This window comes from Trichoplusia ni, chromosome 2, assembly GCF_003590095.1.
Source record: "Trichoplusia ni isolate ovarian cell line Hi5 chromosome 2, tn1, whole genome shotgun sequence".
NCBI classification, from domain to species: domain Eukaryota; kingdom Metazoa; phylum Arthropoda; class Insecta; order Lepidoptera; family Noctuidae; genus Trichoplusia; species Trichoplusia ni.
This window is the reverse complement of record NC_039479.1, coordinates 1,247,006-1,261,837: the sequence shown is the minus strand read 5'-3', so window position 1 is coordinate 1,261,837 and position 14,832 is coordinate 1,247,006. Positions and strand designations below refer to the sequence as shown.

The following is a 14,832-nucleotide window of genomic DNA, read 5'->3' as shown; positions in this document are numbered from 1 at the left end:
TAGGCCACATGCCACAATTGTGATTTTCTTTAATTTTAATATCTAATAATAAAACCTAATTAATATCTTGTCAGAAGACTAAACTTAAATAAAAGTATTACTTTCGTTACCTATCAACCAAGTGGATAAGGTCACCACTCCAAAAACAATGGGTGTGACGTGTCACGGGTTCGATCCCCGCGTAGGACAAACGGTTGTATGATATACGAATGCTTGTCCTGAATCGGGATGTCTTTGAGCTTATGACTTGAATGTTTGCTAAATAAAAACAAAAAAAACAACATGAGTTGAGATTCGAAGGTTGAGACCTAAAAATGTTAAGGATTTCATCTATTGATGCGACATATACTACCAGTATCGATTCGTAAGACTCCGAATGTCATGTGATATCATATTTATTCGAATAAGGAAAAACGACTCAAGTCAAAATCTTTAAAACTTGTAGTAAGGCTCTATTTTAAGGTAACTCGTGTTGCTTGTAATTCTTAACTCGACCAATAGATGGCTCTTTATAGAGGCTTGTCTAAAGTCATACTAAACGATCAGTCCATCCCTAGATTTTTTTTTATTTCCCTTTTGACCCAGACGTGTATTAATAAGAGCGTTGTAAGCTGTTCAGTACTGTATAAATTCTCTGAAACTATTTAGTTGTCTTTGATAAACTATTTTGAACATCACTCTCAGATATAGCTGCTTAATGAAGCAAATTGAATCAAATTTCGCTAAGGATCCCTAAAGTATTTTGTTACTGGTGTAACCCCCTTTTTTCTCAATCATTAATTAACTAAAACTACTTTTATTCTTTATTATAAGTTACTTTAATAGATTATGTTTATCTTATGCACAACAATAAACGCCTACAATATTAGAAACGTTTGTGCATTAAATAAACATTGCTCGCAGTAGAACGTACTCTGTAAGAATGGCTAAGCTGTGATGACAGGCGCATGATGAGTCTACTTTATGATACAACTCAGGGCTCTTTTATTCTTCAATACTATTAATTATTTAAATATGTATGCTTCATTTCTCTCTATTTATCTTCAATCGATGACGCTTTTCCTACTTTTCTTCTAATAGATTTTAGCAAAACACTGATTATTTTTAACTGGCTTTTGCCGATAACTCCGAAAGCAATAAATAGAAAAATGATCCATCAGGAACAAAAAATTGGGAGAAACCAATTAACTTAAAAAATCTAGGTTATGTACTATCGGTGTACCAAATTTCATCCATACCCGTTCAGTGGTTTTTGTGCGAAAGAGTAGCATCCCTTCATACCTACAAAATTTCGCCTTTATAATGCTAGCAGTGTTAATTAGTAGGATTTTTAACGTCATCTCTACAATTAGAATTTGTGCAAGCTTTGACTGCTTTGGAAGACTTTTCAAGCTTGTAGCCAAAGAAAACAAACACTGACCTTCTGTTGCTCTAATAAGAAAAGAGGATAACATTTTCAGGAACGACTCTGAGCAAAATGTTTCTCTCAAGTGATATGTTGACTTTGTTATCATTAAGTAAAATGTAGAGACATTTTATCCGTGCAGTCCCGGCTAAGAATAGGACTGTCCCTTATCTTCCCGTGGGTGTCGTAAAAGGCGACTAAGGGATACATTGGCCAAATATGTAGATAATGTGCCAACGGAATCAAGGTCAGAGAAGGAAAACTCGAAAGAAACCCTGTGCCAACCCGTCTAGCCAGCGTGGCACCAGTAGGCTAAATACCTCCATGAAGAACGCACCAGGAACCAGGCCCCTAGTCCCCGGCAGCCCCACTAGTCCTGGCCACGGTAGCAGCCAGATAAACGGTGGGGCAGGGGGTGCTAAGAATCTCCGGCAGACGCCAGGCTACCACCCCAACCGACCACTGGCCCTGGTAACACATAACGTGCGCACTTTGAGGACAGACGAGAAACTGGTTGAACTGGAAGAAGTATTGAGCAAGTTGTGTTGGGACGTAATAGGTTTGTCGGAAATCCGTAGAGAGGGTGAGGATACGATAACCTTACAGTCCGGTCACTTGTTCTACTTCCGGGAAGGAGACAGAAAGTCCCAAGGTGGTGTCGGGTTCATCGTCCACAAGTCTCTCAAGAACAACATTGTGTCCATCGGAAGTGTGTCGAACAGGGTAGCGTACCTTATACTCAGAATATCCAAGCGGTATTCGCTGAAGGTCATACAGGTCTACGCCCCTACAAGTACACATTCTGATGATGAGGTGGAAGCTGTGTATGAGGACGTAAGTAGAGCCATACACAACACCAAAACACAATATACTGTTGTTATGGGAGATTTCAATGCAAGGCTGGGCTGTAGAAGTGATGGTGAATTGAAAGTGGGGCAATTTGGTTATGGGCAGAGGAACTCCAGGGGACAGAGGCTGGCCGACTTTCTGGAAAAAGAAGGACTCTATATGATGAATTCTTTTTTCCAGAAGCCGCCTCACAGGAAATGGACCTGGATGAGTCCCGACGGTATGACCAAAAATGAGATAGACTTCATCATGAGCAACAAAAAACAGATATTCAATGATGTCTCTGTGATCAATATGGTTAAAACCGGAAGCGATCACCGCATTGTGAGAGGCACATTGAATATCAATGTTCAACTCGAAAGATCGCGTCTGATGAAGTCTACGCTCCGACCGTCTATTGCACATATCGAAAACCCCGAGAACTTTCAACTCGAATTAGCAAATCGCTTCGAATGGCTAGACAGCTGCGCATCGGTGGACGATTTGAATAGCAGGCTGGTAGACACTGTCCGTACGATTGGGGCTAAGTATTTCAAGCCCAACCGTAAAAATAAACCTCAAAAACTATCCGACCACACCCGGAATCTCATGGCTAGTCGACGTTCTATGACGCTCCAAACTTCTGAGGACGCAGAGTCATATAGGCAGCTCAATAGACAGATCTCAAAGTCCTTGCGACGCGATATTCGCTCCTTTAATACGCAGCATATTAAGGAGACGATTGAGCGGAACCAAGGCTCCAAAGTCTTTTCAAGAGACATGTCTATTGGGCAAAGCCAGCTGACGAAGCTGAAGACAGAGGATGGACGCGTAACGTCTGATAAGTCAGAGATACTACGGGAGATAGAGAGGTTCTATGGACAGTTGTATACCTCGGTCTCAGTTGAGCCACCTGGCTCGGAGGGAGACCCAAGAGCCAAGCTAACCCGACACTACACCGAAGACATCCCGGACATCAGCCTGTACGAGATTAGGATAGCTCTCAAGCAGCTTAAAAACAACAAGGCGCCGGGCAAAGATGGAATCACCACAGAGCTTCTGAAAGCGGGCGGATTGCCGGTACTGAAAGTCCTTCAGAAGCTTTTTAGTTCCACCTTGCTCGAGGGCAGAACGCCGGAGGCGTGGAACGGGGGTGTTGTGGTACTTTTCTTCAAGAAAGGTGACAAGACCTTGTTGAAGAACTACAGGCCCATAGCACTGCTGAGTCACGTCTATAAGTTGTTTTCGAGAGTTATCACGAATCGTCTTGAACGCAGGCTCGATGACTTCCAGCCTACCGAACAAGCCGGTTTCCGAAAAGGCTATAGTACCATAGACCACATACATACGCTGCGGCAGGTTATACAGAAGACCGAAGAGTATAATCGGCCACTTTGCTTGGCGTTTGTGGACTATGAGAAAGCCTTCGATTCCGTCGAAATTTGGGCAGTCCTTAGGTCTCTCCAGCGGTGCCGTATTGACTATCGGTACGTCGAAGTGTTGAAGTGTTTGTATAGTAACGCCACCATGTCAGTCCGAGTACAGGAGCATTGCACGAAGGAAATCCCTTTAAAAAGAGGAGTACGACAGGGAGATGTCATATCTCCGAAACTGTTCACAGCTGCTCTAGAGGATTCCTTCAAGCTTCTGGAATGGAAAGGACGAGGCATTAATATAAATGGCGAATACATCACTCACCTTCGGTTTGCCGACGACATCGTGGTCATGGCAGAATCGCTGGAAGAACTAGGGCAAATGCTCGGAGACCTCAACAGAGTATCACAACAAGTGGGTCTCAAAATGAACATGGAAAAAACTAAAATTATGTTCAACGTCCATGTTAGACCCACCACAGTCACTGTTGAGAACTGTGCTCTTGAAGTTGTACACGAATACATTTATCTAGGACAGGCAGTCCAGTTAGGTAAGTACAACTTCGAGAGAGAGGTCAGTAGACGGATCCAACTCGGCTGGGCAGCGTTCGGTAAATTGCACAACGTTTTCTCGTCCAAAATACCTCAGTGCCTTAAAACAAAGGTGTACAACCAGTGTGTGTTACCAGTGATGACTTACGGCTCTGAGACGTGGTGCTTCACGAAGGGACTTTTCCACAGGCTCAAAGTCGCTCAGCGAGCTATGGAGAGGGCTATGCTCGGCATTTCTCTGCGGGATCGAATCAGAAATGAGGAGATCCGTAGACGAACGAAAGTCGCCGATATAGCCCGTAGGATTAGCAAGCTGAAGTGGCAATGGGCGGGCCACATAGCGCGAAGATCGGACGGCCGATGGGGCAGAAAAGTTCTGGAGTGGAGACCACGTACCACCAAGCGCAGTGTGGGACGGCCACCTGCCAGATGGACCGACGACCTGGTTAAAACCGCTGGGTTCCGTTGGATGCAGGTGGCAACGAACCGGTCGCGCTGGAGAAATTATGGAGAGGCCTACGTCCAGCAGTGGACTGCTATGGGCTGACATGAGAGACATTTCAAGCGTCACATAACTAAGTATTCTTATTACCATACCGTCAGTGATAGTCTACGATTTTTAAGGGAATGGATATCAGGAAAGTCGAAAATAAATTGTTATTTAATTTGACTGCTGATTTAATTTTTTTTGAGCCGGTGCAGCCTTCAGCCAAGTCAAGAGGAAAATTTACATTTTCTTAGTCACCACTTGCTTAAGGTGCTAGACTAGGTCCTTATATAGTCATGATGGGTTGATGCCTAAAAGGAAAAGAACTAGTTTTTATCTTTAAGATACGTCTAACATTATGTATTCCTTTAAAGTAACTAAGAGAAGCCGACTAATTTGTTTATATATTTATTCAATGAAGGTTTTACATAAGGTTTGAGTTTTTGATGTTTACTAGGAATAATTTTGATTTAATTTGTTATCAGTATGAACTGAATGAAATGTATGAATTATATGCTCAAGCCAGAGTCAAAGAGTTCATGTTTATTTAAATTATATCGTAGGTTCGTATCTCACTTTTCGTATAATTTGTTTGTGGCTACTGTTAATTTCATAAGCTAAAAATGAAATTTAGAGCGTCACCTTTTTAATTTAATTTTCATCAAAAGCGCTCTCTTCTAAAACGTGTGTGAATCTCGGGAATGTGGAATTCTTGTACACTGTTGCAGTCACCGCTGTCTGTCCGCCTCTTCGTCTATCTGTTGGCTGCATGTCATAAACCGTAGTTACTGAGAAGTTTTTGCAAACAACAAATACTGAAAATAAACAGTTATCTTTGAGAGATAGATCTTTTTGAGTAATAAATAGTGTAAAATGATTTAAGTCAAAATCTTTCTGTAAAGCCTAAGAAAAAAAACTGGAATGTTTGAGGCTACCAATACCAAATGCGTTTGTCGAATGTGATGTTTAGTATATCAAGTAAATAGTCAATATATCTCCTTTATTTTTTTTTTGTAGAGTTTTAGGTTATCTTTGTGAAAGAACTGGATCATCAATCAATGCAATTGCAATTTATACTAATATATTTATTTATTTATTAAATAGAATAGAACGGTAAAAAAACCAATTACACTACTCAAAAAATGTATAAAGCTGAAGAGTTTGTTTGTTTGAACGCGCTAATCTCAGGAACTACTGGTCCAAATAGAAAAAATATTTTTGTGTTGAATAGCTTTAGGCTATAAACCATCACGCTGCGACTAATAGGAGCTAAGATATAATGGAAAGTGTGAAAAAAACCGGGCAGGTATACCTAAATCATAATTTATATCTTCTACCCACGGGGATGAAGTCGCGGGCAACAGCTAGTACGAAATAAAGGTGAAGTAAAATAAAAAAATAAGTTTTGCATTAAGTCGTATATTCGTTGCTTCATTTTATATTTACAAATCTTAATAACTAAATGTAATTTTTTTATACATTTTCCATCTTACGTCTATACTGTCCATGTATTGTTTTACAAAAACTTATAAACTATCATTTTAACGAAAGTAATTTCATTTAGAACAGAAGAGAAAGTTTTATACAAAGATTTGAGATCACATTACAAAGAGGAAAAGAGACAGTATGATAAACAAAACATTAACAAAAAATCATTACAGCAATGTCACAGCAAAGTATCGTCATTAAAAAAATCTTTATGATGAAGGAGGGTTGTTGAAAAAATGAAATTAATAAATACGGTGGTCGATAACAAGGTTTAACGAAAGTTGTTTAACGGCTGTGCAAATTACAATTTAATACATAAAATAATGAAAATATAAAAATAATTTGTCAAAAAATAATAATGACCTAGACTTTTATAAAAAGTCTACGCGATTACAAGAAAAATAAAAAAAAGATGTTTAATATTTAACTTATAAATTGAAGTTCTTTTTTGTACATTTGCACAGTCATCACCTCCAAGCATCAAGACGATTATCCAAACTTAGTATCGGTATCCAGTCTGAGAGTTGAAGTTTCCTGATCCGGAGCCCCTGCCGCCAGCGTTGGGGGCGAGGTACTGACGGGAAGCAGCTCCTCCGAAGCCAGCTCCAGCGCCACCAGCACCGCCAGCACCGCGACCGGCGCCGCCGAAGCCAGATCCAGCACCACCAGCCCCACGACCGGCACCGCCGAAGCCGGAGCCTGCACCGCCGAAACCAGACCCAGCTCCACCACGGCCAGCACCGCCAGCTCCAGCACCGTTGTAGCCACCAGCGCCAGCTCCGGCACCAGAGTAACCACCAGGACCGCCGCTAGGGTAGCCGTTGCCAGCGCCAGCACCAGCGCCCTCACCGCGGTAAGTACCTGGAAGGAAAAAAGCATTACATTAGTATCTCTCAAAATACTAAGATTAAACCTTAAAGTGAGAGTGGTAAGTTAGAGTTTTGATTATCTTTTTTCTTTTCTGAAGAAGATCAAGTTAGAGAAAAAGCAAAATGCAACTTAAGTTAGCACTAAGGTTTAATTCAGAATGAGCATCAATGTCATAAAGCAAAGTCTTGGAAGTGAAATGTCCGAAGTGTTTTACATAATTTATAACACAGCATTATCTTGATAACCAGTGCTAATCCGATCAAGAGCCTTCAAGAAGCTAATGTGTATTATTATTTTCTGTGAGAAAACATTGATCACGCTATTTCAGGGTGCGTCTGCTTGATTGGATATCGGAATTCCTATAAACCGCAGACTTTATGTAGTAATAATGTTAATATTAACGTGTAGAGTGCATACAAAATGATCTCGATATATCAACACAAGTAATTTATGCGCAATCGCAAATTATCTGTAGTGTAGTTCTCAGGGCATTTCACGCGTAGGGTTCACGACTGGCGTTCTACAAATTGACGGACAGTGTGAGCCAATATCTGTAGTTTATAGCAAAGTAGAGAAAGGTTAGTAAGATAGCTACCGTGTTAATTCTAAAGATGTATTTTTGACGAAAATAAATAATCTTAATTTAAAAAATGTAGAGTCATATTTATGTAAGAGACTGCCTTATTTTTAAGGGAGATTGAAAATATAAAGCTTTGATAATAGTATTTTATAAAACTCTGATTATAATGATTTCGTAAGTAACCTTCGTCATAATAAGTTAAGCACATCATATACCATTTTCAATTACAAAATAACTGTAACTGCAAACACGCACACATTTTGGTGTATTTACGACGAAGGCTGTGAAATAACGGTTGCATGTAAATATCCTATTATTTACTTTAAATTGTTGTTGTTCTTTCCATTGTCATATTAAATGAGTTGCGTTGCTTTGAGGCATATTCTGTCATTAAAATAATATGAGTTATTAAATGGAAAATTACAGAAACTTGAATTAAAATTGCTACCGACGTAACTATTAAAGGCTTGATATCACTAGCATCACATAATACATGATTGCAAAAACTATTAAAAAACAATCAAGTTTGAAATGTACCTTACGCTGATTAAATACACATTAGCCTATAGAGTCAAATGTTCAAAAGTTGTCTCTACATTTCCCTTTGCTTTGACGGATTAGCATGGTATTTAAGGCAAGGGAGAATCAAAAGAAAAATTTGCTTTTTAAAAAATACACCATTTTAAAATTTAAATTTACCCAGAAAGTTAAAATGACTATCTCTATAAAACTATAACCTACATACTTCCAACCTTTGACGACTCATCGAAAGCCTCAAGGATGCAAAACGTTCGCTCGAATTATTTAAATTGTATCGCAGTTAGAATGCAAAGATGACCGCACTGTTTGGTCATGCAGGCATCGCAGGTTCTAGGCTAAGTATGTTTATCTCAATGACTGATCTTATGCAGCTGCTCATTTTATCGGAATGTTTGATGATATAATTTATGGTTGTATGGTTAACGGATTTGATGTCAGATGTTATTTCTGCGGATGAGTATTGTAAAATCGTTCTTGGATTGTAATAAAATTGAAAATTGTGATGCCTAAAGCATCCTCTACGTTTACTACAAGAAAAATCTTGAAAATTTAAAAAAAAATATTTTAAAACAGAAAAGTATTCTTTTTGCCTAAGTTGTTCCGTCAAGAAAATGTAATTTGAGTGAAAAGAAATCAAAACACTAATTGAAAACATAACTGTATCATAACTAAAGTCCGTTAATTATAACCCTCTATTGACTCTACATTCTAAACTAAACTATGATGTAATTAAAAGCCAACTATCTTTAGTTAACTATATCTCATCACATTATGCTCATCGTTGACCTGTTACCTAAGCTAGTTATAGAAATAAATGAGCCAACCTGTCCGTCAAAATGACAGGGGCCTACCATCACCTCTCAAAGTAAGGCTGTTGTGGTTGTAGAAGCGAGAAAGTGCATAACATGTTGTAGAGCGCCATCTCTTTTCATCAACAACAATGTAGCCTTAAGCATATTTCGAAAATTAACGTCAGTATGATGTTATCCGCATTCTATTTGCGCAAATCTAATGTACGTATATGGGAAATCATTAGCGTGGATTTAATGAATTTAATACAGGATGAAGTAAGAAGAGTATGTTTTATTGTTATATCTTCTGCAATGATTCTAAGGTTTAATTGCAGGGTTTGGTATAAGTTTTGACTAGGGTAATTAATCATTTAGCAGATGGAACAAAGAAGTAATTATAAAATAGAGTTTTAGTCTTGTTGAAAATGAATAATGGGATTAAATATAACATCATGATTAAAATCAAAAACATCAAACAAAACTTCACAGCCGTTTAACAAACAAAATGATGATAAAACTGCCGTTGTTTCCCAACACGTTGTAAATTTTAAGGTAATTAATATAGTACAGAAATATCACTCAATCTTGAATTCCCACATTTTGTAACTATGAGAATGCAGAACAAAGCGCCATAACCACGGTACCTACATGTAAAGTTCTAGGTTTACCTTATACTGTTTTGATAAGTTGATAAAATTCAATTATATTTGTGACATTTGACTTGTTTTGTTCTAGGTGAAAAAAGTAATTTGAGTACCCTATCAAAGCAATTTTTTGTGAAACGCATTGATTTTTAAATTTAATTGGTTTCAGTACATTTTAAATTGCAAAAATATGAACTAAATACACTTGTGAATATTTAAGTTGGGGCAGACAAACATTATACGAATCGTGTAAAGGAGTACTAGCGCGCGTTGATGTCTTTCTATCCAACTTTTTTCGTCAACCGTTAAAATTACATTTTCAGTGCAACTCAAAAGAGAAAAACTTAATCCAATTATGTAAAGCAACATTGCTAACTTAGTCTAACATGAAGATCCCACAAAACACTTTCGCTGCAGTAAGTTACAAAATGTAAAGCTTAGTTCACATCGGTGTTGCAACGCATCATTATCTAGATGAAACCTTTATTACTGTAGCACTAGTCATTAATATTCGCTATTACCGCCCATCTCCGGTAAACGCGGTCATTATGGAATGTTTGCTTTTGAGTAATTCGGTAATGCAATTTTAGATAAGTGTCACTTAAGGCTTTGTTTTACGGCTCATCCTATTAACTAAATTTTATGTTTGTTGGTAGATTGTTTTGAGTAACTCTATTATTTTGATTTTGTGATTAACGTTCGCACGCACGAATGAAGCTGGATTTCTAAAACAAAATATTTTATTCTTAAAACTTAACTGTTTAAATTAAATTTATATTTAAATACCTGACATTGTTTAATTTCACAAGTAAATATATACAGTCAAATATAAACCGAACATCGTTCTAAATAACAATTGGAATTTAGAAACGAGGTAAATTTCGTTAGATGTCATTCTAAAAGCTAAAAAGACAGACTGCACATGCATTGTCTGACCTTTCCTAATCTGCAGTCTGGATCGTGTGCACCACGCCTAACCGGTGACTGGTGCGGCCGCGTCGTGACCGAGAGCAACCGGGGCAGAGCATTAGTATCGTCCCATATTGTTGAGAAATTGGTCATTCCATGAACTCGGTGTGAATCAGTACTTGCTATTATGCAGATAATGTTTTAAATCGATGTACAGTAAATTTATTTATCCAATCGCAAAAAAAACTAAAACTGCTTTTTTTTTAAATTGGCCAATTATTTTTAGCCTGGTCCAAAGAATTTAAAACTTTTTTCATGTTCAGTTGCTTTCAGTAAAACCCTAACTAAGCTCATTAAGTGAAGTTTGGAGCCGTCATTATCAAGCTAATCGCAGTCTTGACAAATCGGTCATTTCGCGACTGTCTGAGAACCGGGTTAATTGTACCAAGATTGTAGTTTAACCTTTCGTACCTTCTGTATTCTATGTAAAGCTAGGGTGAGATATTAATATCGTCCTTAGGCTATTTAGAAATCGAGAGTCCGTGTGAATCTATTATTTGACATTTTGTTGTTTCGAAACCAATCCAGTCTTTTTTGTAGATGGCACAATAGTTTATGAAAAAAAAACTCTTTATAAAAAAACAAAAAAAAAATATTAGGGAGATTTTTTTTTAACATCACTTTTTTAAAAAGGTAATATATTGGTAACCAGTTAAAGACAATTGCCTGAATCGATTCGTTAGCACAATCTCGATACTAAATGATACTCCAGACTTTATCAGATTCATCTGCGCGTTAGATAAATTGATTTCCAAACTCGTCGCCTATGTAACGTAATCGATTATCGCTATTATTCATCTTGTCTCCACTTTAGGACTTTGTTTTGAATTTGATGTTTTCATGCCTATTAACTCTAATTCATGTCGTAAGATTGGTATTTGGTGTAACATTCTTGATTTTTTAAATTATTTTCGTTGATAAAACTTACATATTTTTTCGAAATGATATTCTATAATATTGGATAGGATTTAAGATTGGATTGGACATGAATTTGATGGTTACGAGCCTTTGTATTGTTCAAATTTTTCTGTCTGCGATTTTCCTCTCATTTATTTTTTGAGGATTGATTGATTTGCATTTGAATATTTTCAATACATAGTGATGCATCTTTTCAATAAACTATTATTGTACAAAATCAATAAAAAACGATGGATCTTTTTGCGGCGCATCTTAAGGTCTACAAGTGATTAACGATACACGGTAGGCATAATAAACCTAGCCTATAACAGTGTCAAGTAATTAACCCAAGCTTTATACGATGACACGTTGTCAATAACACATTATCATTAACAAACAATTCAATTCATAATATTAATAACAATATAAAGATATCCGCAGTATTATGATCGAGTAATTTCTGTTATTACACAGAAAATTGATTACTACCTTATAAGGCTGTTGGGTCACATATGTATATTTTATGAGTATTCTGGTTTTATGGAGCTGCTTACTAGTATTTAAAATGGGAACTAAATTTGACTAAGTTTTAATTAGGTTTTACGCTAGTTAGACTAATTTGAACCATATTGCTTTTCAAAATTTAATGACTAAAAATGTTTTAATTTTATCTTAATTGAAATTTGCAATCGTATAGATCTGTAATCTATCTCCACATCATGTATGTGCATATGTTGCATTGAGACAACAAACTAGTGTTACACAATATAAAAACCAAGCAAATTTTACTCGAGAAACGTCTATCAGGGTAAATATTATAACTTCTGAATTGACTCTACAATTTCCAATAAAGCAAATGATTTACTACCTTGTACAAATGATGCGTTTATCAATATTTATTGAAGTGACCAGTTCAATAAACTATTCGAAATATGTAGTATAGACTTAGAACCTTATTTCGTAAGGCAATGAAGATCTGCCTTCAAATATGGCAGCATATCTAATGGATGCGTCTAACCCAATTATTTGCATTTAAGTGCTTTTATAGGTAATCAAAGGCAATGGTTGGATTTAATTAGTGAATCTGCTTTTAATTTGAGATCTTGACTCTATATGATCGACAAGGTTTCTGATGCTATCTGTAATGGGGTTTAAATGTTTTTTCCAGTTTGTAATCCTACAAAGAAAACGAAACCTATTTTTTAGAGATCGAAAATTGGAGCAAGTTTTTTTTTAATTATGTTTTGATTCAAGTTTTGTCGATTCCTTATATATAAAATGACTGGTATTCCTGTCAGCTTTTTAATCCCGCTCTTCGCTTTATCTTTTCATTATTTCTTTCCCCAAGGCTTGTATTAAGTAAAGTCAGTTGCAAAAATTTACCAATAAAAAACTTTTTTATCATTTTTTAGATACAAGCCCTACACTACATCACTTATCTCTAAGCGTTTGCAATCTACACCCAGTTTGACTGTGAAATCAATTAAAAGACCGACCTATGTACTGCCTTAGTTTGCTTCTAGCACGATCACGATGCATGATGCAACGATCCCACGTCATTTTGTAACTCATCAGAATAGTGCACTCAAATACAGATTACGTACACTTAAGAACACTTGAAATCTAGCATTTTACACACACATGCCTTCAAAATCCCTTACAATGTATTTTGAAAGGGAAAAGGTAACTCAGCTAACGCCCATTCGTCGATGATTTTAAGATTTTTGATACCAGTGTTTTCGCTTGAGAGCATATATTTCCTCGCAACAGGTTAATTTGATTGATTGATTGGCAGTTGACTCTACTTTTTATTAAACATTTATTTTGCAATTAATAAAGTATGCAAAATAAATCGGTTGCGGTAAGAGTTAAACAATAAAACATTTTCGTATGTGAAATGCAGTGAATTTTCTGCCTTAGAAATGAATTACGTTTTGTATGACTATAGCCTTATCCCGGACATTAGATAGAGTTAGCATATGTTTTTGTATGTGTGTGAGTGTGTGTTGTATTCTCTACAAATTAGTTTACATGCATGTTTGTGTGTTGTCTGAAGAATGATCGCAGTTAAGATGTTTAGAAGTTATCTATGATTCGTTTCTGAGCCCTGACAAGATTAAGTGCATGAGTTAGTTGCTCAGTGTTTCGTTTGTAAATCTTGTTGTTTTGATGCTTTCTAATAGTCGATGTTTATTACAGTTGTTATAGTAATGTAGGGAATTTCAGTAATACAATTTTGTAGTTTTATGGAAGCTTATGAAATAAAATTGAGGATGCTACTAATGGTCTAATAAAGTGTGGGAGAGTTTAAGTAGTCAGGTACTATGTGAAATTACTATTTCGATAATATGAAGAATATTCTGATCAGTCATGCAACTGATTTATATGTTAATCTGTAGTCTATTTATTGTTTTTGACATAGGAAGAGTAATCACCTCAATTGTTTTTTTCGCAATTAAGCTCGCCATAGTAAAAAACTCGACATTATGCCTCGTTTTACGTCAAACTTTTTTATACTGATAATCAGTGCAATAGTTGATGTGCTTGTACTAACTAGCACAAAAACTAGTATATTGAACTTTTAAGTTTGTTATCGGCACATTAAGATTGTTGAGGTGTCTGAGTGTGGGTTATGTTTAACTTGTGTATTGTACTCACCATCGTCAGTGATTCCAGCGGCCTCATCACGGGCGTTCTGCTCCAGGCTCTTCAGGATAGCCTCAGGGATCGGGGGAGGAGTGGGCAAATGAGCACCCTGGGGTACGAAGCCATTCTCGTCAGCGGTGTAAGTGATGCTGTAATCTTGACCATCATCGCCCTTGTAAGCGAAGCTACCCTGAGACTGGACTCCGTTAGTCGCAACACCTTGAGCGTCAGCGCGGATTCCGTTGGAGGTCTCGAAGTCGTAAGAGAAGCCTTCGGCGGTCACTTCGCTATTTTGTCTGAGGATCTCAGCACCAGCGTCGGGAGAGGAACTTCCGCGGGCGTTGTATCCTCCAGCACCACCGCCGAAACCGGAACCGGCTCCAGCTCCGCCGTAACCTCCGGCAGCACCGCCGTATCCACCGGCTCCGCCCGCACCGCCGCCGAATCCACCGGCTCCACCGGCGCCGCCGCCGAAACCTCCAGCACCACCACCTTTACCGAAAGCCGGAGCACCAGCGGCGCCAAAACCGGGGCCGAAACCACCAGCACCAGCGTTGCCTCTGGGTGGGAGGTATTTGTTGTCAAGGCGGTCTGCTAAACAGACACCGAGGACAGCGGCTACCACAAACTGAAACAAAGAAAGAAAAGCTTATAAAATATCAATCATCGGGAGTTTTTTAAAGGGTGTGATTTGCCAAACGTAAAACAGGAAAATCGTGCCACAATTTTCCATACCACTACAGCTATTACATCAATACAACC

General features: G+C 37.7%; 1 protein-coding gene across 1 annotated transcript in view; it reads right to left on the bottom strand.

Moving 5' to 3' along the window:
* Window positions 1-6,519: 6,519 nt before the first annotated feature.
* The window catches only part of LOC113501284, a 15,329-nt gene continuing 7,016 nt past the window's right edge, over window positions 6,520-14,832 (bottom strand). The window contains exons 9-10 of the mRNA XM_026882393.1: window positions 14,083-14,718; window positions 6,520-6,994 (exon numbers count right to left, since the gene is read on the bottom strand). Of these exons, the coding sequence (XP_026738194.1) occupies window positions 6,633-6,994; window positions 14,083-14,718 (998 nt within the window). The 3' untranslated portion in view covers window positions 6,520-6,632. The remainder of the gene's footprint in view (window positions 6,995-14,082; window positions 14,719-14,832) is intronic.